The 25,745-nt window shown below is 45.5% G+C and overlaps 1 protein-coding gene across 5 annotated transcripts in view; it reads left to right on the forward strand.

Annotated features, from left to right (window-relative positions):
• The window catches only part of aspg (asparaginase homolog (S. cerevisiae)), a 149,596-nt gene that overhangs the window by 99,457 nt on the left and 24,394 nt on the right, over positions 1-25,745 (forward strand). For all 5 annotated transcript variants that reach the window (XM_086003096.1, XM_086003095.1, XM_086003097.1 and 2 more), the window contains exon 12: positions 18,148-18,311. In XM_086003096.1, the coding sequence (XP_085859222.1) occupies positions 18,148-18,311 (164 nt within the window). The remainder of the gene's footprint in view (positions 1-18,147; positions 18,312-25,745) is intronic.

Below are 25,745 nucleotides of genomic sequence, written 5' to 3' on the forward strand. Positions count from 1 at the left end.
GTTAAGTCAAAGCTCCCAGCTGATTGAGATGCGTTCCATGAACCACTAGCTTCTCTAAACTGCATTTCCACTACAGATTCAGGATGCTGCGAGTCTATACACAAGCCTCCATCCAGTCTGACCTCATTGCCTCTCCCACCATTGACAGATCGCTTCTGTCATCTCTACTTCACCTGCCATCTATTCCATCAGCATGGATGCCCTTGAAGCTCTCTCACCTTGGTCCTCTGAATCCCACCACGACCAGCCCCAACACCAGCAACACCAGGCACACCAGCAGCACCAACAACAACAACAACCTTCTCCGCAATCAACTGATGCTGCACAGGGCATGATGCGTCAGGTTGGCACCATACCACACCAACAACATAAAGCATCCCTACAATGCCCAAGCCATTCTTTTCACACTCATCACCAATGCGGGGGTTACCGTTATGTCTCGCCATTCACTGCAACTGACTAAGTCACTTCCAAAGGTGCCCACAAATCTATCCAAGAATGCAAAGTGTTGAAAATAAAGATTTCAATGTTTGACAGCACATTAACAGAAACTTTACATGAACATTGGCTAAAACACCCAAGTGCCTACCCTTGTGTGTTGTTAGTTGGTATGATTGAACTAGGATGAGAGTGAGTGTGAGGGGTGGCTAGTGAGATGGGGAAGTGATCATGTAGAGAGAGAGGGATGGGTGAATGTGCAAGGTAAGTTGGTGTGAGTAAGGATGTGCAGGAGTAGGGTAGAGAAGGCAAAGTGATGGGGATGTGATGAGTGGCACAGCAGGATGAGATTGAGTGTGGCTTTGCAGTAACGTTTCGTGACCTACTGAGATCATTGAAAGGTTTGCGCCACTGCAGCCAGGTCCTCCTGATGACATTCCTGCTTGTGCCCTCCTGTGCAATGTGCAACCTGGCTGCGTTGGTGTCCTAGGGAGGTCTCTTCCGCCCTATGGGAAGGGAAGAGGACCTCCCTGCGTGCTGTGACTCCCTCCATAAGCATATGGAGGGAGTCATGGGAGAACCTGGGTGCAGCCGTGCACCTTTGTGCAGTGCTTGTCAGTGTTTGCAGCACCTCAATGCTGTAGAACACTGACAGCACAAATGTCAAACTAAAAAGATTTAATATATTGTAAAAATGTTAACCTCTCCACTCGCTTCTCCCCACCCCCCGCCCCCACACATCCCCCCCAAAAATAAAGGGCTGGATTTTCATTGAGGAGTCGGGTAGGAGGCGGGACTACAACTTTCGGGGTTGAAGTCCCGCCTCCATCGAATTCTAGCCAACCCACGCGATTTTGACTTGGTTGACCTTGTTGAGCCCGCCCAGCGGGCTAAGCAGGCCAATTAAGGGCCACCCAGCAACAGGTGACGCCACAGATTGATATTTCATCTGTCAAGACCGTTTGACAGATGAAATATCAGCGTTTCACAGCTGCTTGAAGCTGTCAAACACTGACAATCTGTAATCCAGGTTAATTCCTTCCTCTCAGGATGATTTAGAGATCTCCCTGGAACAGAAAGCTGAATGCTGCAATTTTTGACAGATCGCGGCCATTCTGCTTTCTGTGCCGGAGGGATGAGGGACTCCCGAGACCTGAAGGAAGGGAGGCTGTAAAGGTAAGTGATGTAAGAAAAAGGAGACTTACCATCAAGTAACTTTAAAGTAAGCTTTAAGTAACTTATAAACACACTATATACAAGAGAGGTCTTTACCATGCCTCTGGTAGAAGCCTCTTACAATACTGAACAGACCAGTATTTATACCAGTCCAACAGGAAGTGAGGTATGTACACAGTTCATAGTTCACAGTTCATAGTTCACAGGAAGTGATGACATAACTTCCCGGAAGTTAGCATTTTTATCACATTCTTCCCTCCTGCAGGATTAGGAGGCTGTGGTCTACCTTTTGGTCCGCAGCCGCCGAACAAGGAAGAGTCGCACCCGTTTGGATTCCCGTCGTAGAGGGTCGCTGGTCCGCTTACATGCGGTTGGCCATTGGTCAGAGTCTGTGTGGCCTGGATTGCCCTGTGAAGGGTCGGGGAGATCATGGCTTCGAGTACGAGCCCCAATAGGTTCAAAGTCGGACTGCCTCTGTTCAGAGGGAGGTGCAGAGCTGGTCTGTGGCGGATCAGTACTTTCATGCGCGGTACTGGGAGGGTCGCAACCTTGAGCACGGGGTTCTACCGGCACCAAGCTAGTTGGTGTCCGATCAGGATCCTGGAGAGGGGTACCCGATAGGTCCCAAGAGTTTCCTGGTGAAATGCCATCACCCGATGTCCCACTAGGTCCTGGTGGGCAGGGAGTCAGATCCCGTAATGATACGGTAGATTCTCGGCCGTCGGAATATCGTATGTTTGCATAGGTGGGGTTGGCATCGGTTAGTTCAACCTCGTCTACGAGAGGGTCATTTTTAGACGTCCGAACGTATCTTCGGAGTAATACAGGTCCAGGAGTAGTTAGCCATGACGGGAGTGATGTCCCATGAGATGAGCGACGCTGGAATCCAAAGAACCGCTCATGAGGTGTAGTATTTGTGGCTGTAGAAAGCAGAGACCGTATAGAGTGCAATGCATCCGGAAGCACTGTTTCCCATTGCTGGTCTGGTAGGCCCCGAGATCTTAAAGCGAGACGTACGGAATTCCAGATGATACCGTTATACCTCTCTACCTGCCCATTTCCGATGGGATGGTATGGTGTTGTTTTGCTTGTAGCAATTCCCCGTTCTGAGAGGTAGTCCTTGAGTTCCCTTGACATAAAGGATGGACCCCGATCTGAGTGAATATAAGCCGGCATGCCACAGAGAGAAAATACCTGCTCAAGGCAGCAGATTACTGTGGACGCCAGCATATTGGAGCAGGGGAAGGCAAACGGAAAACGTGAATATTCGTCGATCATGGTGAGCAAATATGTGTTCCGAGTTGAAGAGGGCACTGGGCCCTTAAAATCGATGCTAAGTCGTTGCATCGGTTGGGTTGCATGTATGAGTATACCAGCTGAGGGGCGGAAGAACTGAGGTTTTAATTCCGCACAAAGCCGGCATTCTGAGCATATTTTCTTTACATCTCCAGTGGAAAAAGGGAGATTCCGTGATCGTACGAAATGTAGCATGCGCGTAACGCCAGGATGACACAAACCATTGTGGACATCCATGAGAGTGGAGGATGACATAGTGGAGCAGAATGCCCGTGTGAGGGTGTCCGGGGCCACATTCTCCTTGCCAGGCCGATAGAGAATGGTATAACCAAAAGAGGCCAGTTCCATCCTCCAAAGTTGTATTTTATTATTCTTAATTTTGGTTCGTTTTCGATTATCGAGCATGAAGGCGACTGATCGTTGGTCCGTGATCAATGTAAAGTGCTGGCGAGCTAGAAAATGGTTCCACTTCCGTACTGCCTCTATGATGGCTGTGGCTTCTTTCTCAACCGGAGGATAATGTAGCTCGGCACCTTGTAAGGTCCTGGACATAAATGCTACAGGACGACCTTCCTGATTCAGAGTAGCCGAGATCGCCACCTCCGAGGCATCACATTCAACCACGAAAGGGAGATTCTCATCGATGGAGTGAAGAGCCGCTTTCTCCAACTGTTTTTTGAGAAGGTTAAAGGCTGCAACAGCCGCTGTTCCCAGTGGAAATGATCTAGCATGCAGCAAGGGTTGGATTTTGTCCGAAAAATGAGGAATCCATTTAGCGTAGTATGCAAACAGACCGAGAGCCCGACGTAAAGAAGCCGGATTCTTAGGTGACGGGAGCTCTTGGAGCGGGCGAAGTCTTTCTGGGTCTGGCTTAATGATACCATTGCCTACGCAGTAGCCAAGGATGTTGATGGTCGGTTGCGACTCAACAGATTTGGATTCATTCAGGGTCAAATTACGGCGATGGAGGGCATCCCGAAATTTTTGGAGGTTGGAGTAGTGTTCCTGTTGATCGTGACCTGCAATGGTAATGTTATCAAGATAGGGAAAAGTGTCCCTTAGGTTTTCCTGCTTAACCAGGCCATCCATTGCCCGTTGAAAGACAGCCACTCCATTAGTAACCCCGAATGGGAGGCGACGAAATTGGTACAGCCGTCCATTAGCCTCAAAGGCTGTGTACTGCTTATCTGAGACCTTCAAGGGTAACTGATGATAGGCACTTTTTAAATCGTAAGTTGAGAACACTTTGTATTCGGCCAGTTTATTAACCATATCATCAATGCGTGGCAATGGGTAGGCGTCCAAGTCGGTATATTGATTGATGGTTTGCGAATAATCGATGCATAGTCGCTGTTTGTGAGGTTTTAGAGGGTTCTTGACAATGACGACTTGAGCCCGCCAGGGCGACGAACATGGTTCAATGATATCCTCTGCTAGAAGTCGAGAGATTTCAGCCGCAATAAAAGATTGGTCTTCCTGATTAAAGCGCCGCGATTTCGTTATTATCGGTTGGCATTGAGGCGGAATACTGGCAAATAATGAGGGTTCATCAAGTGAAGCTGCTGATAATGCACAAAAAGGTAATTTAGATGGTATATTAGAAATAGTAAGTCCGGGTTTGGATCCACCAAACTCAATGGTGAGTTTCTTATGCTGTTTTTGGAAGTCCAGCCCTAAGAGGAGATCACTACATAAGTCTTTGAGCACCGAAAGTCGGGTGGAGGGATACATACGACCATGAAGTGTCATATCAACAACACAAAAGCCGGAGATTCTGGTATTAAGTGATGACTGGGCCATCGCAATTGCCTGGTCCGATGGGAAGACATGTAGTTTCAATTTCGCAACAATCTGTTCCTTAATGAAACTATCAGTACTTCCTGAGTCAATTAAGGCATCTAAGGTATGCCCTTTAATTGAAATTTTTGTGGCTGCCTGAGACAGGTTCTGTGGGCAAGCAGCTGTAATTGGTGTCGTTGCACAGAGAGTGGCTAAAACTCTCGGTGTGCTTCTTCGGGAGAGAGCTCGAGAGGAAGCTTGATAGGTCCTAGCTGGAGCATCTTGATAGGCCCTAATTGGGGCAGTTCGGTAGGTCTTAGCTGGATTGGCCCTCGTAGAGGCCCTTGATAGGCAAACTTTAGCAAAGTGTCCTTTTTTCCCGCAATAACTGCAGATTGCATTGCGAGCAGGGCAGGTTTTCCTAGGGTGAAAAGCATCTCCACAAAAGAAGCATTCCTTCCTAGATTGCCAAGAGGCTGCTAAAGTGGGGTCGTCCTCCTCTTCATCAGAATTATCAGAATTAGATTCCCCCATGATAGGGTTCACCTGAGACCGCTTGAATTGTCTGGTTGCAGCTACAGCAGCAGATCGAGATCTGGGCAGCTGATAGAGGTCTGCATTTCCCTTTGCCAAATCTAGTGAACAAGCTAGGTCAAAAGCTTTTTGTAGCTCAAGTGTTTTACTTTCTAGTAGACGCTGGCGTATAAATGGAGAGGCAATCCCGCAGATGAAAGCATCACGAATCATTTCTTGGCGGTACAGCTCAGCTGAGGCTGCCTGAAAGTTACAATCTACGCTGAGCCTGCGAAGTTCTTGCAGGAATTCGTCAATTGATTCCCCTGGCCCTTGTCGGGCTGTGGCCAGTAGATGTCTAGCATAGACCTCATTTGGGGTCTTCGCATACAGTTTCTTAAGTGCCCGAATCACCTCTTCGTAATTATCCCAGTCATCAACATATTCGAACACTTTTGGGGTCACATAATTGACAAGTATCTTCAATTTAGCAGGAGCATCCACTTTACATTCATCCAGAAAATTCTCAAAAGTACGATACCAATGCTTCCATACCCTGCCAGCTGCTGGTGTATTCGGGTCCAAGTCCAGACGAATAGGTCTAAGGATTTTCTCCATGATGGGTGGTTCCCTGGATCCTTAACTTCCGAGTTTGTCTGAAGGTCTAGTATTTGTCAGTGTAAATACTAAGTTACTTAAATTGATGTAAGAAAAAGGAGACTTACCATCAAGTAACTTTAAAGTAAGCTTTAAGTAACTTATAAACACACTATATACAAGAGAGGTCTTTACCATGCCTCTGGTAGAAGCCTCTTACAATACTGAACAGACCAGTATTTATACCAGTCCAACAGGAAGTGAGGTATGTACACAGTTCATAGTTCACAGTTCATAGTTCACAGGAAGTGATGACATAACTTCCCGGAAGTTAGCATTTTTATCACAGTAAGTACACAGGAAACTCTTTATTATCCGGCACCAACGGGACCGGCGTGGTGTCGGTTTATCAAAAAGTCTGGATTACAGAGAGGTATAGTTTAAAAGGTATGAGAGCTCCGTACACAGCAACAAATCCAGGCTTCCCTGTTGCTTAGCAACATGTGCAGGAACTCCGGCCACAGATCAAGTGTCCCTGTTGCTTAGCAACAAGTGCACGAACCCCAGTTACACAGCCACAGATCCAGGAACTGCCACTAATATGAAGTAAAACTTACCTGAACTGTGGTGTATGTGCCTTTAAGAGCAATTATGGTGTATGTGCCTTTAAGAGCCCCAGGTGTGCGTAATGCCGGTAATTGCCACTTGGGCTATATAAGCCTGTGTATTGTGTATATCCTTTAGAAACCCCCCCCCCCAGACTTGCTTAGTAAATACCTATGAACCAACTCCTGTCTTCAGTGTCTTTATCAACACACAGACACTACAGTGGCGACGAAGTGGAAACGGACTTACCTGCAATTCGGCAGCACCTCAAGGACATCGATTCCTCCAGCGTCCAGAAGACTCAAGGAAGTAAGAGAAACTGTGGTTTCACCAGCTGGCCAAGCTGGTGACAGGTACTGCGCTAATCCTTCCTGGGCATCAGGCTGGAGCTCCAGCGGTGGGCTCTACAGCTGAGACAGGCAGCGAAATCGGAGGCAAGCAATAACGGACTGGGAGGGTGCACTCGAGAGACGGCCGGCGCGGCAAGCAGGTCAGCGTTTAGACCTCCGTCAGAACGAGTCTCCAACAGTGAATAAACGGAAACCACAGTAAAACAGCGTTGTTATCGGTAGCAGCGGCGGGAAAGCGCGGGAAGCGCCATATCGTTGCTACAGAGAGAGAAAAAAAAGCGCGGGAAGCGCCATATCTTTTCTGAAATGCCTAAATCTGGTAATATTGAGGCTTTTGATGGTGAAATAGAAGATTGGACCACATACGTGGAAAGAGTAGAGGTTTATTGCACTGCAAATGGAATAACAGATGAAAAAAAAGCTTCAGTACTTCTGAACTTAATGGGCGCGAAGACATACGGGCTGTTACGAAATTTAATCACTCCAGCCAAACCAAAGGACAAGACTTTTAAAGAAATTGTTGATACCCTGCAGGAGCATTTAAACCCAACACCGCTGCTGATAGCGGAACGATTCAAGTTCTTCAAGAGAAATCAACACAAGAATGAAAGTAACGCTGATTACCTAACCGAATTAAGAAAGCTATCAAAGTACTGCCAATTCGGAGCAGGACTATCGGATTATCTTCGAGACAAATTTGTTTGCGGTCTCTTCAGTGAAGGAACACAAAAAAGACTGTTTTCTGAAAAAGATTTAACATTGGACAAAGCTTTCAGTATGGCTGTATCATACGAAGCAGCAGCAAAAGGAGCTGCAGAAATACAACAAGAGACACAGGACTTCGGCACCCATAAAATGACACAGGAGTTCGGAAGATGTTATCGCTGCGGCAGATCCACCCATAACCAGAGGGACTGCTGGTTCAAGGGCAAAGCATGCAGGCAATGTGGTAAGATTGGACACATTGCACGGGTATGCCAATCTGGACAAAATAAATCCACTGACAGAAAACAAAAAATCAATAAAGAAAAGTACAGGAAGGTACAAATGATGACGGACAATAGCTCCGAAGACCAGAATAGCGATAGCGACTCTGGAAACAAGAGACTAAGTTGTCTCAAATTACATAATGTACTTGCCAAAGAGGATTACCAAACCATTTGGGTTACCCTCACAATAGCAGGGTCCCCAGTTAAAATGGAGCTAGATACAGGATCAGCTCTAACCGTAATAAATCGACGAGATTACGAGACGCTATTTTCGCATATACCTCTAAAAGACACATCCATTATCTTAAAAACATATACGGGGCAGAAAGTCTACCCCAAAGGAAAAATAAGGGTGCCTGTGGTATACAACGGCAAAGAAATACAAAAGTTGTATTTATACATTCTACAAGATGGTGGTCCACCGTTGTTGGGACGTGAATGGATAAGGAAGATATGTTTAGACTGGCACTCCATTCAGGCACTGACGGTAACCAGTAAGGAAAAAAACAATGATGACATCATACCTGAACGATTAAAAGACATCTTGGCCAACGCCAAAGAAGTGTTTCAAGAGAAACTAGGAACCTTGAAAGGCATCACCGCCTCAATAAAAGTGGAAGATACAGCAATTCCAAAATTTTTTAAGGCAAGACCGGTGCCATACACAATACGTCCGGCAGTCGAGGCAGAGCTGAAGAATTTGGAAAAGGCAGGTGTATTATCCAAAATAGATTGGAGCGAATGGGCAACACCCATCGTTCCAGTCATGAAAAAAACATTGAAAAATAACTCTGAGGAACAGAAAAAAATTCGCATCTGTGGGGACTTTAAGGTGACTGTAAACCCGGTCCTTCACACGGTACAGTATCCTCTTCCGAGGATAGAAGATATTTTCGCCTCACTATCCGGAGGGAAACGTTTCACAAAAATTGACTTGGCACAGGCATATCTACAGATGGAGGTTGAGGAGACCTCTAAAAAGTATCTCACAATAAACACACACAAAGGCCTGTACCAGTACAATCGACTGCTTTTTGGAATAGCATCAGCTCCAGCTATCTGGCAAAGAGCTATGGAGCAAGTCCTGCAAGGGATTCCGGGGACTCAATGCTACCTAGCCGACATCCTTATAACAGGAGAAAACGACAACGAGCACCTTGCCAATTTGGAGCAGGTGCTCACTAGGCTGAAAATACGGGGCCTACGAGCAAATCGCCCCAAGTGCGAATTTTTCCAAAATCAGATATATTGTGGCCACATAATTAATAAGGAAGGGTTGCATAAGTCACCTGAAAAAATTGAAGCGGTTATAAAAGCCCCAGCACCTGAAAATGTTTCACAATTAAGGTCATTCCTGGGATTAATAAATTACTATCATAAATTTTTACCGAACTTATCAACTATTCTACACCCTCTTAATGATCTTCTACAGACAGGAGTGATTTGGAAATGGAACGAAGACTGTAAACGTGCCTTCCATAAATGTAAAGACTTAATCACATCCGAGAAAATTTTGGCTCATTACAACCCATCACTACCAATCAGACTGGCGTGCGATGCATCCCCTTACGGCATAGGAGCGGTATTGTCCCATAGATTCCCTGATGGCTCGGAACGGCCGATAGCTTTTGCGTCACGCTCATTGAACTCAGCTGAGCGTAACTATGCCCAGATAGACAGGGAAGCACTCAGCCTGGTATGGGGAGTGAAGAAATTCAACCATTACCTACACAGACAAAAATTTACCTTGCTGACTGACCATCAACCCCTCATCTCCATATTCAACCCTAAAAAAGGTGTCCCCATTATGACGGCACAAAGACTACAGAGGTGGTCCCTTTTTCTAGGGGCACACCAATACAACATTGAATACAAAGGGTCAAAACAGCATGGGAATGCTGACGGTTTATCACGCCTACCGTTGCCAACGATAGAAGAGGCACCTACAGTAGACCCAGTAGAGATATTCCACTCTACCATAGTGGAATGTCTACCGGTGACAAATTCTGCCATTGAAAGGGAGACAAGAAATGACCCTACTCTCTCATGGGTCTACGATTTAACAGTGAAGGGATGGCCAGCACATGGCGAACCACTGTTGCCAGCATTCTCGCAAAGAAGAGAACAGCTGTCAGTGTGCCGAGGAACCTTGATGTGTGGATCCAGAGTGGTGATTCCACCCAAACTCCAGGATAAAGTGCTAAAGGAGCTTCACGAGGGGCATCTGGGTGGAGTGAAAATGAAGAACCTAGCTAGGGCGTTTGTATGGTGGCCAGGTATCGATGGAGACATCGAAGACATGACCAAGAGCTGCCTAGGATGCCAGAAGGTCCAAAATGCTCCGCCACAGGCCCCTCTACATCCATGGGAGTGGCCCTCATCTCCCTGGCAAAGGGTGCACATTGACTTTGCTGGTCCATTTATGGACTCAATGTTCTTAATCGCAGTTGATGCACACTCCAAGTGGCCGGAGGTAATAAAGATGTCCTCCACCACCACGGAAAAAACCATCACAGTATTAAGGACCATATTTGCCAGGAATGGGCTGCCGGAGCAGATATGTTCTGATAATGGACCGCAATTTGTGTCCGAAGAATTCAGAAAGTTCTTAAAGAACAATGGGGTAAAGCACTACACGTCCGCCCCATACCAATGGATTGGCTGAAAGGTTTGTCCAGACCTTCAAGAAGGCCATCAAGGCCATGGGTAATGAAGACATAAAACTTCAGCACAAGGTGGATAACTTCTTATTTGCATATAGGAATGCAACGCATATGGTTACTAACCAAACTCCCGCCATGATGTTCTACAATAGAAACCTAAGATGCCGGCTGGATTTGGTCAAGCCCAACATCCGAAGGGACGTGGAGAACCGGCAGTTTCAGGGCATGAATGAAAGGCCAACTAGGGCCTTCCAGATAGGCCAACCGGTTTTGGCCCGGGACTACCGTACCGAGAAATGGCAGCCTGGAACTATCTGCACACGATTAGGACCACTGATGTATACCGTGGACATCGGAGACAGCATAATAAGGCGCCATGCTGACCAAATCATCAAGTCATCCGAAAAGGGACAACCTACACCACCACTCTATACATCTAACGATGAAGTAGAGATACCCATATCTACCTCCGATCCGGTGATACTGGAGCCCGATGAACCTGACACTGGCCTTCAAGCCGAATCAGCCTTGCCAGAAGAACCTACTACACCACCAGAAACTACTACACCCTCGAGGCGTTATCCGGACCGAGTCAGGAAGCCTCCTGAGAGACTAACTTATAATTAATTAATACAGCAATGTATATTATTTTGCATATAACATGTAATTAATAATTACTTAAAATATGATGTACTAGTTAGCTAGAAGGGGAGGAATTGTGGTGTATGTGCCTTTAAGAGCAATTATGGTGTATGTGCCTTTAAGAGCCCCAGGTGTGCGTAATGCCGGTAATTGCCACTTGGGCTATATAAGCCTGTGTATTGTGTATATCCTTTAGAAACCCCCCCCTAGACTTGCTTAGTAAATACCTATGAACCAACTCCTGTCTTCAGTGTCTTTATCTACACACGGACACTACATGAACCTACTCCTGAATTTTGCCGGTTAACAGAGATTTCCGGTTATTTGGGCGCCGGTTAAAAAAGAGTTTCCTGTACATGTAAGTAAAACTTCTTTAAACACTTTACACACACCCAACACACTTACCTCTTCACTCATGCACTCATCACTCACCTGAACACCGGACATCTCGACCCCTCCAAGCCCTTCATCCCGACGGCCCGCCTCGCTAACTTGGCGTGGTTTGGAGCTGTTTGGAATCCCACATTTCACCAATGAAAATAGGGAATAGGCTAAAAACTGCCTGTTAACTACCTGTTAACAGGCAGTTAATTGGCACTAATCCCCTTCCCGCCTCAGGGAGGTGGGTCCCAGTGCGGGTTGGGTACCCGCCTCCTTTGAAACTGGCATGGGGGCGGGATGGGTTCGTGCCCCCCCGATTTCAGGATTTTAACCCCCCACACGCCTCCACGGCTCAATGTAAATCCTGCCCAAAGTCTCCGATTCGAATTGACTGGACCGGTGTTTCAAAGTCACTTCAGGGACTGACATCTTAGCTGACCCCAAATAGCTTCCTTCCCCCTCAGACAGCTAATTGTGTGTTGCATTGCTAATCAGCAGCCACCCTGTAAAGATCAACCAAGAAACCAATTAGAAACACTAGCTCAAAATACCTTAAAAATAATGGTTTAGGTCAGAACATCTACCGATGTATTTACACAATCGATGGTATTGCTTATAGCGAGCCTGAGGTTTTATAAGAAGAGTATTGTCCCAAGTAGTGTTACCAGGGACACTGACTTATTAGCTATAATACAAATAAAACCTGAGTTTGGCTGTGGGAATTTCAACATTTGTAGATGAATTTTGAAGTGCAGAAATGTTCCATATGGGATAAAACTCTGGGAGGAAGACTGAGGAGGAGGCACATACGCTAAGTGGTAAAACTTTAAAAGGAGTAGAAGAGTAAAGAGACTTATGGGTTCAGATGCACAAATCTTTAAAAGTGGGGGACAAGTTAATGAAGCTGTAATAATAGATATAAGATCCTTGGTTTTATTAATAGTGGTGTTACAAATTTGGGGTCTTTATTATATATCCTGTCAGGCATGGTGTCACCAGTCACTCCCGTAAGCAGACTCTACATGATCTGGAGAGTACCAATATCTAGTTACACAATAGCATAACCCGAGGGCTGTAACAATACGACCCCTCACTGCGTGTACTGGATTCAGTAAATTCCCCTTTCTTAAAATTGGAGGGCTAAGCACTCTTGTGAGACGAGGCCAATTATAACCCAAAGAACTGATTTATTTTATATGAAATATCTGACCGAACACAGCGAGATTTACCTATTTCTCCTTGTAAAATCAAAAATAATAAATGATCAAACTTTGAGCTCACTTAAAAAAGAATTACGTAGCTATCACATCACAGAAACAGGTCGTTCAGCCAACCAGTCCGAGTTGGTGTTTATCTTCCAGACGAGCAGCAGTCCAACCACATTTTTACATAGGGCTTTTCCGTTGTAGAAACATAGAAACATAGAAGATAGGAGCAGGAGTAGGCCATTCGGCCCTTCGAGCCTGCTCCGCCATTCAATGAGATCATGGCTGATCATCCAAATCCTGGCCCTGCCTTCTCCCCATATCCCTTGATCCCTTTAGCCTTAAGAAATATATCCAACTCCTTCTTGAATATATTTAATAAACTGGCCTCCACCGCCCTCTGTGGCAGAGAATTCCACAGGTTCACCACTCTCTGGGTGAAGAAATTCCTCCTCATTTCAGTCCTAAATGGCTTACCCCTTATCCTTAGACTATGACCCCTGGTTCTGGACTCCCCAGCCATCGGAAACATCCTTCCTGCATCTAGTCTGTCCAGGCCTGACAGAATTTTATAGGTTTCGATGAGATCCCCTCTCAATCTTCTAAACTCCAGTGAGTATAAGCCCAATCGACACAATCTCTCCTCATACGTCATTCCTGCCATCCCAGGTATCAGCCTGGTGAATCTTCGCTGCACTCCCTCCATGGCAAGAACGTCCTTCCTCAGATAAGGCGACCAAAACTGCACACAATACTCAAGATGTGGTCTCACCAAGGCCCTGTACAACTGCAGCAAGACATCCTTGTTCCTGTACTCGAACCCTCTTGCTACGAAGGCCAACATACCATTTGCCTTCTTAACCGCCTGCTGCACCTGCATGCTTACCTTCAGCGACTGGTGCACAAGAACACCCAGGTCTCTTTGCACTTCCCCTTCTCCCAATCTATTGCCATTCAAATAATAATCTGCCTTCCTGTTTTTGTCACCAAAGTGGATAACCTCACATTTATCCACATTATAGTGCATTTGCCATGTTTCTGCCCAATCACCCAACCTGTCCAAATCGTACTAGAGTTTCACAACATCCTCCTCACAGCATACCCTCCCACACAGCTTTGTGTCGTCTGCAAATTTGGAGATATTACATCCAACTCCCTCGTCCAGATCATTAATGTATATTGTGAACAGCTGGGGTCTTAGGACCGATCCTTGCGGTACCCCACTAGTCACTGCCTGCCACTCGGAAAACGACCCGTTTATTCCAACTCTCTGCTTTCTATCCGCCAACCAGTTCTCTATCCAAGTCAATACCTTGCCCCCAATCCCATGTGCCTTAATTTTGCATGCTAATCTCTTATGCGGGACCTTATCGAAAGCCTTCTGAAAGTCCAAATACACCACATCCACCGGTTCTCCCTTATCTATTTTACCAGTTACATCCTCAAAAAATTCCAGTAGATTAGTCAAGCACGATTTACCTTTTGTAAATCCATGTTGACTTTGTCCGATCCTGTCACTGTTTACCAAGTGCTCTGCTATTACATCTTTTATAATGGACTCTAGCATTTTCCCCACTACTGATGTCAGGCTTACCGGTCTATAATTCCCCGCTTTTTCTCTACCACCTTTTTTGAATAGTGGGGTAACATTAGCCACCCTCCAATCCATGAATACTGTTTCAGAGTCAATCGAGTTCTGGAAAATGACCAGCAATGCATCTACTATTTCTAGGGCCACTTCCTTAAGTACCCTAAGATATAGATTATCAGGCCCTGGGGATTTATCGGCCCTCAGTCCCATCAATTTTCCTAACACCATTTCCCTACAAATACTGATTTCTTTCAGTTCCACCCTTTCATCAGACCCTATGTTCCCCGGCATCTCTGGGAGGTTATTTGTGTCCTCCTTTGTGAAGACAGAACCAAAATATGTATTTAGTTGGTCTTCCATTTCTTTGTTCCCCATTATAAATTCCCCTGATTCTGACTGCAAGGGACCTACGCTTGACTTCACCAATTTTTTTCTCTTCACATATCTATAAAAGCTTTTACAGTCAGTTTTTATGTTCCCTGCAAGCTTACTCTCATATTTTATTTTCCTCTTCTTAATTAATCCCTTTGTCCTCCTTTGTTGAATCCTAAACTGCTCCCAATCCTCAGGATTATTGCTTTTTCTGGCCAATTTATATGTCCTCTCCTTGGATCTTATGCTATCCCTAATTTCCCTTGTTAGCCACAGTTGAGTCACCTTTTTTGTTTTATTTTTATGCCAAACTGGGATGAACAAATTCTGTAGTTCATCCATTCGGTCTTTGAATGTTTGCCATTGCCTATCCACCGTCAACCCTTTGAGTGACATTCCCCAATCAATCCTACCCAACTCGCTCCTCAGACCATCGTAGTTTCCTTTATTTAAATTGAGGACCCTTGTCTCTGAGTCAACTACTTCATTCTCCATCTTAATGAAGAATTCGATCATATTATGATCACTCCGACCCAAGGGACCTCGTACAACAAGATTGCTAATTAATCCTTTCTTGTTACATAATACCCAGTCTAAGATGGCCTGATCTCTGGTTGGTTCCTCGACATATTGGTCCAGGAAACCATCCCGTAAACACTCCAGGAATTCCTCCTCCACAGTATTGTTACTAATTTGGTTAGCCCAATCTATATGTAGATTAAAGTCACCCATGATGACTGCTGTGCCCTTATTGCAGGCTTCTTTAATTTCCCTTTTAATGCCATCCCCAACCTCCGCCTTACTGTTTGGAGGTCTATATACCACTCCCACTAACGTTTTCTGCCCCATAGTATTTCTCAATTCTACCCATCGAGATTCCACATCATCAGAGCTAATATCCTTCCTTACAATTGTGTTAATCCCTTCTTTAACCAGTAATGCTACCCCACCTCCCTTTCCTTTTTGCTTATCTTTCCTGAATATCGAATACCCCTGGATGTTGAGTTCCCAGCCTTGGCCATCCTTGAGCCACGTTTCCGTAATCCCAACCAAATCATATTTGTTTACCTCTTTTTGCGCAGCCAATTCATCCACCTTATTACGAATGCTCCTTGCATTAAGACACAAAGCCTTCAGGCTTGTTTTTTTAAAGCTCTTAGACCTATTAGTATTATTATTTGCTGTGGCCACGTTTGATTTAAACCGTTGATTTCTCTGACTGCCATTTTTGTTTTTATCCTTCCTATCTTTTGCTTTTATCCTTGTTTCCCTTTCCTCTGTCTCCCTGCTCAGGTTCCCAACCCCCTGCCATGTTGTGGCATGTTGACATGCATGATTTTGACTAAAAGGGAGGGTGACATAGAAAGTGAGGTTAATATGTACATGAACTGTGTGCCATATGCAAGACTTTTAATACCGACACTACAGTCTTTTTATTTCAATTAATCTTGGAATTCTGTTCTGGAGCACCTGTACACTTATGGAGTGATTTGGGTAAAAAATCAGCAGTGCTAAGTCAAAAATACCAAATTACAAGTGAACACAAAGGCATATTGAACAATCCTTTAATCCCTTGTCTTAGATGAGCAACCTAATTTCAGCAAAAACAATTGATTTTAGCACCCCTGTGTTGAGGCGGAAGAAAAGAAAATCAGGCCATGTTCCCAGTCCTGATTGCTATTCAGCAACTTCTGCTATGAAATGCATGCCTGTAGATGTTAGATGAAGATATGATCAGGTCGCTACTGTTGAACAGCCTGCTGATACTCACTGTCTAGGCTCACACGTAAATGTGGCGGCTTGAGTGAGGTACCAGAGATCGCCGCTGTTGTGAGCACCTTGTAGAGAGGGGAGAAAAATAGTCGGTCTTTGTGATGGAGTGGACATGGGGTCGGAAGCTCCCATTGAGATTGAATATGACACTGAGATTGCGAACAGTCTGGTTCAGCCTGAGACACTGGATAAGGAGGGCAATGAGGAAAGTACAGAGGTTTTGGCCAGGCCAAAAACGATGTCTTCACTCTTTCCAGTGTTCAGGAAACTGTGGCTCATCCAAGACTTGAGGAAACCAGGAACAAGAAAAGACATCAAGCTCACTTCTTCCACAGACCGTTTGCAGTCTGCTCAGTTAGGAGCATATCTCACCTTAGTCCCCTGAAGGAAAATTCTTCTTAAACACTTCCTCACCTTTGAAGGCAATCCAGGGAACTGCAGAATATTCAGTTATCATCACATCCTCGCTATTTAACCCTCGTCTGTTGCTCCCAAGATAACTTTTTTCCCCAGTCCCAGCAGCAGACCCGGGTTCAAATCCGGCCTCGGGTGACTGTCTGTGTGGAGTTTGCACATTCTCCCCGTGTTTGCGTGGGTTTCCTCCCACAGTCCAAAGATGTGCGGGTTAGGTTGATTGGCTATGATAAATTGACCCTTAGTGTTAGGGGGATTAAGTACGTGGGGTTACGGGGATAGGGTGGGATATGTGTTGGTGTAGGGGTTACGGGGATCGGGTGGGATATGTGTCGGTGCAGGCTCGATGGGCCGAAATGGCCTCTATCTGCACTGTGGGGTTTCTGTGATTCTGTTTCTGTGATGGTGTTTGTGATCATCTTGGACAATACCCATCCCTAACGTCCAGTTCTGTTCCCAGCTAGGTATTTATCCAGCTCTTAAAGGAGTCAACAACACAAATCTGCTTTTGTTGGGAGTCTGTTCAATATTTGCGCTATTTTCTTGGAATAAAGTTTCTTCTGATCTCCGGACTCACATGAGGCTTGTTTATTTTAAACCGATGTAAAAATGCTGTACACATGTACACAGCATAATGAGTTAGCATTTGAAAGAGAAAGATACTTTTTGATGAAGAGTTCCACCCAAAATGTTAACCAATCTTTCTCCTCCATACACTTCATCTAAAGGGTATTTTGTGCGTTTACTGTTATTATTTCAGATTTACAGCACTGAAGGTTCTTTCTATCTATTTCCCATCCTTTTCTCCCTACCTCTCGCAAAGGCATGCTGGGATGCACATTGTCCAACTCTTCATTCATCATGTGTGAGCTTACACAATGAGTACCAACAGGTTATTCAGCCATTGAATGCATCACAGTCGAGCTCAATTCTGTGCTCACCAGTCATCCACACTTGCACGCTAACCAGCAGGAATCATGGGTTAGCGATCAAAAGCAGGTAGGGTTAGATGAAGTAAGGTGGAAGGAGGCTTGTGTGGAGCATAAACACCAACCGAATGGCTTGTTTCTGTGCTGTAAATTCAAGTAAGCCTTGACTAATTTTTCCACTCCTCAATTTAAGAATAATGAGGCCAATTTAGTATCCCAACTGATTCATAGTATGAGATCAGATAGGAAATTGAACCTGGGACCTCTGGTCTGCAGAGTGAGTTACAACACCACAGGGTGTATTTATCTTTTCCCTATCTAGTTAGAATTAATACTGTATCAAAGAATAAGACCTAAAATAACAACGCAAAGATTTTAGATGGGCAAACCTGCAATTCACTTTTTCCTGATGCTTACATTTTGTGATTTTCAGGGCGGAAACTTGTACAGCGACGATTATGATGGACGAACCCCACTGCATGTGGCAGCTAGTGAGGGACATCTACAAGTTGTGCAGTATCTGCTCAGGCATGGAGCCACTGTTTATGCCAAAGATCGGTATGGCGACACACCACTGAAGAATGCAGTGAGATTCAGGTACACAAAGCGTTTGGGGAAACTAAACAATCTACTACAAGTCACAGCCTTTGCAATGTAACTCATTGCACGGTGGAAGTTTGTGCATTTGGTCCCATTTAATAAATCTCAGGAAGTCCGCATGGTTAGACCTTTTACTGAATACTTGCTGTAACTGCTCTCGAAGATCATGGGCAGGAGTCTCCTCCATGAAATCAGGTGGGATCACGGCCGAGAATGACCTAAAATTCGGGCAGTGAAGTTTCTCGCTGCCTCACTGCCCCAACTGAGGTATCCTGACCTCTACTGACCTCTACTTCCCTCCTGTCCACTGCTTCCCAGGGCCGCCATGGGAATAGTATGTCTCAAGAAGCCACGGTGAAGACTCTTGGTTCTCCAATAGAGGGAGTGTGCTTCGTAGTGGCTTCGTCTCCCTCCATTCCAGCCCCTACTGACCTCTCAGTGTAGGCCTCAACTATTCCAACCCCCAGTTATTTACTTCCTTGTGTAGGCCTCCACCAAGGCCTATCGGGATGGTGATCTTCGGGGTGCGTTTGCCCCTTTAACTGCCTGGCCACCACTTCTGGTGCTGCAGTGGAACTGCCGCAGTGGTGGGTTTTTTCTTGGCGGCAGGAATCCCACGGAGTGCTCACCGTGCACGAGTATTGAACCCCCAACCCTGTTTCCTGGGTATTGCTGGAAGGGCTTTGTTTTTGTGAAAATTCATGAAATTACTTTCAAAGTTTGAAGAATTTTAAAAGTACTTGGATATGTACCTGAAGTACCATAACCTACAAGGCTATGGACCAAGAGCTGGAAAGTGGGATTAGGGTGGAGAGCACTTTTTCTGCCGGCGCAGACACGATGGCCTCCTTCTGTGCCGTAAATTTCTATGGTTCTATGAATTTAAACTTAAAAATGTAAACCATCTTCTCAAATTTTACCTTTAGTTTCTGTTACTATGATTAAACCATAATATAAGACTAAAAAATGACAATTTCCATGATAGTTATTTTGAGGGTAGATCAACTTTTGCTGGAGCACCTGATTTATTGTAGTTTATAAGTAGAATGGAGTTAGACCATCTAGTGGTGTGTGCACTGGAGGAAGCAGAGGAAGCGAGATAGAGAGAGAGAGATTGTGCTGAGGGAGGAGGGTAATAATGAGAGGAAAGAGAGAGAGATTTTGTTAAGGGGGAGGAAAAAGAGGCGAGCATGCTGTTGCAGAGTGGGGACAGAAAGAGATTGACCCTGTGGTTGAGATGTGATAGGAGGGAAGAGAGGGAGACCCCTTCCTAACAAGTGTCATAACCTGGCAATTCCTCCCCAGGCTAGACCCCAGCTCAAGCCTTGACCCCTATTTGTCTACCCCTGGCCTCTCCTTGATACCCACTTCCTACTATCTTGCTGTATATGCTGGTCTTTAAAGAAGGTAAAAAATACAAATTGAGTAAATCAGTAAGGAAACATGTGTGAAAGGCATACAGATACAGTGAGCAACAAATAGAAGAGAGGAGAGATTTATCAAAAAGCGGGAGATAAAGTGAGAGTGTTGAAAACAAAATGAAGACGAGAAAGTGTTTGAAAGGGAGGGGGAGATACTGTTACAGGAAGAGAAAGAGAGCTTTTAAAATTTTATCCATGAGTGATGCCAAGGGACATCAACTAGTAAACTAACAAATTAATTAATTAAAATGCTGTAAAATAATTATTTCATCCTAATAAATATCCTGTGTGTGATGATTAACAAGGCAACGGCACATTTGAGGCTCTTCAGAAGTACGGCATCAAAATTCAGAGGTCCGTCAATCCCCAATGCAATAGATCCCATCCCAAATTGCAGGGATGGTGTCATTAGCATAGTTGGGGCCGGTCACTGACACCTCAAAGGGCGCTTCAATGGCATCCACCCAATGAAATGTGGAGCAGCTGTCTGCCTCCCCACCGAGGCCCTTCCCAAACCAAAGAACTAGTCGTCTAAAAAGAATCTTTGACTCCAAAAGGTGACATTTGCAAGCATGGAAATGGGAATGAATCTCCTTGATTGACCACCCTCATCTCCGAGCCTCTGGGGCCTTTCCACGGCCTTCAGCGGAACTTACCAGCTGTCAGCTGACGAGAATACTGTCGAGGCCTTACAACGGTGGAATAGGTTGAAATCCTGGGATAGCCCGGGAACTTTCCCAAACACCCCCTATGGAAGTTAGCAACATATTGGGCCGTAATTTGCAGCCCCTACGGGTGCGTATGAGGTGCGCACGGAGCCGCGCAGGTTCTGGGATTTTGCCCGCGAAGCACATGCACAAAAACCCGGAACTTGCGATCTGTCAAGAATCTTGACGGATCATCCGCATTCCCGGGAAAAGGGCACCCGCGGTCGGAGAGTTGGGCTATTCTGCCCAGCAAATGCCCATGAAATTCTTATGCATGGTACCAGCATAAGAGTTTAAAAAAACATAAAAAATAAATTTTTATCATTAAAAAACCGGTAAGTTTATTTTGAGCCCCTATAAAACATTAAAATTTATCTTCCAAAAAATTACATTTTTGTTTCAAATATTTAGTTAAATAGCTTTTTAATTAATTTTAAATATGTAATTTTTTTAAATTTGATGTGTAGATGTATTTTTTGGGGTATTCCCATTCATACCTATGGAGTTTCTGTACATACGGAATCCCCATAAGCATGAATGGAGATTCCCTTCTTTCATTCATTGGCCTGGCCCACGTGATCCCAGGGATGCTTGCGAACCGCGTGCGCCCCGGGATACGTGGGCCTCTACCCGCGGGTGCCTGGTGAGGCCCAGGACCGCGAGTCTCCGTATCTCCTGGACCACCAGGTAGGCGGGCATTTTATTTGCGGATCAGAGGCATTTCCCCGCGGGAAGCCTCCGACCGCAAATTTGGGGCCATTAACAGGAGTAGGCCATTCAGCCTGTTCCGCCATTCAATTAGATCATGGCTGATCTGTATCTTAGCTCCATCTACCCTCCTTGGTTCCGTAACCCTTAATACCCTTGCCTAACAAAAATCAACCAATCTCCGTTTTGAAATTTACAATTGATCTAGCCTCAACAACTTTTTTGGGGAGAGAATTCCAGCTTTCCAACCATTCCCTTCCCCCGCACGCGCGCACACAAGTATACACCACACACACGTGCACACAGCACACACACACACATACACACACACACACACACACACACACACACACACACACACGTGTACACAACACCCACACACGACACACCACACACACACCAAACACACGTACACACACCACACCACACACATTGGAAAATGGAGGGATCCCAACAGAACCAGGTTGTGTCTCATATTTCAGTCCTGATCCAGAGATCTGCTGGGTTTTCACCTTTGGTCCAACTGGAATTTGGGGCCATTGAGATAGAGGGCTGGATTTTGTCAGCCCCGAGGAGGCGTGTATGGAGGCGGTAAAGTTACAGAAAGTGGGGGCGGATGGCAAACCCGCTCCCATCGTGCCTCCGTGCCCTTCTGCCAGGAGGCGGGAAGCCATCCTGCCCCGGGTCCCATCTCCTCGAGGCGGTAAAGGGATTAAATCCTTTTAACTGCCTGTTAACAGGTAGTTAACAGGCAGAAAAAAGGATTAGTCCCATTTTACCTTTCAGGTGAAGGCCTTCCCAACCTCGGAGAACCCCGCCAGGTTGGAGGAGTCGAGTAGGAGGTCTGCGGGGGTCGGAGGGGCCTGAAAGTGAGATATGGAGGTGAGTGAGGGGTGCAAGTGTGGAGTGATAAGTATGTGAGGTGAGTGTTAAGTGTTAGAAAATGTTCGCTTTCCTTTGTTTCTTCCTTCAGCCGCTGTGGCTCCGGAGTCCCCGACATCTCCATTGTAGATTTCACAGACTGGCTGTTGGATCCTCCGAACCAACAGTCATCTGCTTTCTACAAAGTTGAAAGGTTTGATGAGTCCTGAACACAAGGACTCATCAAACTACAGAGAATGTCAGTGTTTGACAGCTTCACAGAGCTGTCAAACGCTGACATTTCTTCTTTCAAGAAGTCTTGACAGGTGGCACGTCAGATGTTGACATGCTCTGTCAGTAACTTCCCCCTGCTGAGCCCGCAGGGCGGGCTTAACAAGGTCAATCGGGAAAATCCCGCTGGTTGGCCAGAACATGATGGAAGCGGGACAGAGACCTGACAAGCAGCAGTCCCGCCTCCAGCACGTCACCATTCACAAAATCCAGTCTAGAATTTCTGCAGAAGATCAGGGGAAACGCCAGAGACACTGTTCCTCAGGGATTTCTGTCAAAGTTATAATGGGAGATCAGAAGATTACTGGTAATAGAATCCAAATTCAAGGATGGCGTACTATTAGATAAGGAATCCAACATCCTTTTTTTAAAAAGAATCCTACTGCCTGTAATTTTACTGGAAAAGTCAGCCTACGCAAAGCATGGGATTTCCTGTTTTGTATTCATGCTAATTTTTTTTTTTGGCAAAATTATTGACAGGACGATTTCTCTTCCCCACTAAGGTGTTAACATTGGCTGAGTGGTAGCGCTATTGTGTAGGGGGATGGGGCTCTGCTCTGCCCAATTGCAGGGGTCTTTAGTGCCTGTTGATGTATTGGGCCTCGGTCTCCTTTATACCGTTGCAGCTTGTGTTAGCCTGCAGGTCAGGTGTCACTAAACACCCTCTAAGGAGATAGAGAACAACAGCTTATAGAGGAGGACTAAAATACGGTGGCGACCCGCACAGTTTATACCTAATCTGTGGGGTACTCCTGAGCCCAAGTGCTCCTGGAGTCCTCTCTCTTTTCCCTAATCTGCTGTTCCCTTGTTTGGCGGGTTCGAAGCGCCCTAATGCTCCTATCTGGTTCTAACTCCAGAATTTGGGTGGAGAATGATGCACTTTAAATAGACACTCGGAGACAAGCAGTCCTTGGAAAAAGAACAGGTGACAACCAATTTTATTAGCCAAGGTAAGTTCTACCACAAACGTAATAAACACACACACACATTTATAACTATAAATAAAATATGAGAGAGAACGGACACAACGAGAATGTTTACACAGTTTTATCTTTACCAAGTCCAATCCCACCAACCCACTTTCCTACCTAAACTAGACTGACAGTTGCAGGCCCTTGGATTATACTCACAGCCTCCTCCCTTGACAGATGGAATTTTGAGTGCGGTTGTTGTTGTTGCTGTCGTCGTCGGAATTCGACCTGTGCCTCGGGGTTCGCCGTACCCCAAACCTTGGAGAGGACCTTGCTGCGTCTGGTCGGGTTTTCTGAAGTTTGGTTTTGTTGATTGCGCTTTCGATCGGTTGTCGTTGGTTGGTTTGTGCTTGATGGAAAAGGTTCCCGAAATGACTGGAGTGAATGCCGTCTTCCACAGCCACTTCGGTCGTTGGTGTCTTCTTGTCGAGGTCCCCGGAACGGGAGTCGGTATACGGTACGGCTTCTTGCGGCGATGTTGCGCCGCCTGGTAGCGGAGTAAACCTTCAGTATACCGATTGAGCCTGGGGCCTGATGGTGGACCTTCTCCTCAGCGCGGTTGGAGTTCTTTAGATGTTAGTTAGCCCCAGCTCGTCCCTCCCGGGCTCATCTTTTCCCTCAGCGTCTTAACTCACTCTCCTGTTCGTTCTTCTGGTAATAGTTCTCTCTCAGCGTTGGTCCTTCTTGTGTTCCATATTTATATAGGTAGGTGTGAGGACAGGGGTATTGTTTTGAGTGCACATCGGCTCCTCCAAGTCTGCTGCCCCATTGTGTCAGTCCTGGGACTTGATTAGTTTGGGCCACCTCTTAACTGTAGTGATCCCAAGACTATTGTCCCTAGTCCGAGTTGATTAAGGTGATGATGGCTTGTATTCATAGCCCGATTAGGGGTGAGTCACATATTCAAACCCGGACCGGGTGGTCCCCATTGGCCGGGGGTTTCCTCGCTTCAGGTCTGACTCGGTCCCCTGATTGGCCTTTGAGAATGCACTCTGCTTCGATTGGCCGACATCTATGGCTCTCCTCTGAGCCACAGTCCCCTGTATTCGGATGTCCCAGGCATATCCCAGCCTGCTTGTCGGGACCTCTGCCTTGGCCGAAAATGTTGCTTTTAAGCTGTATAGGGCAATCCAATTTTTGGTAAAACGTGGTTGTGGATTTTCGAACCCTACAACTCTGAGTCAGTAGGTTGTACATTCAAGCCCCACTCCAGAGATTTGAACACGTAATTTAGGTTGACACGTCAGTGCAATACTGAGGGAGTGCTGCAATCAGAGGTGCCGTCTGAGATGTTAAACCAGGACCCATCTGTCCCCTCAGGTGGATGTGAAAGATCCCATGGCACTATTCAAAGAAGAGCAGGGGAGTTCTCCCAGTGTCCTGGCCAACATTCATCCCTCTACCAACATCACTAAAACAGTTTAATTAGTCATTTATCTCATTGCTGTTGTGGAACCTTGCTCTGCACAAATTAGCTACTGCATTTCCCTACATTACAACAGTGACTACACTTCAAAGTAATTCATTGGTTGTGAAGCACTTTGGGAAGTCGTGAAAGGCGCTATATGAATGCAAGTTCTTGCGTTCTTTCCCAAACAGTGAGGAGGTTCATCCATATCCATATTGTCAACTTTGTGAATGTTATTCTCTTAACTGCCTGTCAACTGGAGTCCAACTAGTTTAAACATTATACTCTAATCTCTTTAAGCAATCCTCAACTTTATATTATTGTGAATATAGATTTTGTCCTACAGTCCAATTTGTCCAGTGAAAAGTCCTGGTGAGTGTATACAGGATTGTGGTGAAACAGTCATGCACTAGTGCACTGTCTTGTGTGCTTTACTCTTGTGTACAGCTACTGGAAGGCTGAGTGACTTGACGTACAAGGACTTCTTTATATTAATTATTATCAATATCTTTGGCAAAGAAAAAAATGAAATACAATTTGTGATTGGAGGACACCTGTACAAATTGTGAGGAAAGCCACCCTGAAACCCAAACTAATGAATGACCCAGTAGACACACCTGTGACCCTCCTATTAATGTTTGAGAAGGATTTTTGTTTTCTGACAAATAACTATAACACTGAACAAGTCTGGGCAAGTGTTCTGTGTAATTATCTGCATTGAAGAAAGCAAATCCTTCATTATTTCCATGAAAGTAAATCCAGCATACAATCGCAAATATTTACAGTGTATCATTGAGTGAGGAGGAAGAATGACATGCCACTCAGCAATAGCTGATTCTACTCTAATTGTGGGAGTATAGCTCTACATAAAACCGCTTTACCTTTCCTTAACTATAGAGAAAAAGCTCAAAATCACACACCATTTAAAATAAAACTACTCTTAGGCAGTGCGGCATGTTGCAACTATGGCATACTGTGCCGTGAGGTAATAGATTGCAGGCTTGGGCTTTCATATCCCCAAATGGTGCACTGTCGATCTCAACTGTGCTTCTGTGGGGAGATAC

Source organism: Somniosus microcephalus, chromosome 12, assembly GCF_052327205.1.
Source record: "Somniosus microcephalus isolate GS21.2 chromosome 12, FLI_Smic_1.0, whole genome shotgun sequence".
NCBI classification, from domain to species: domain Eukaryota; kingdom Metazoa; phylum Chordata; class Chondrichthyes; order Squaliformes; family Somniosidae; genus Somniosus; species Somniosus microcephalus.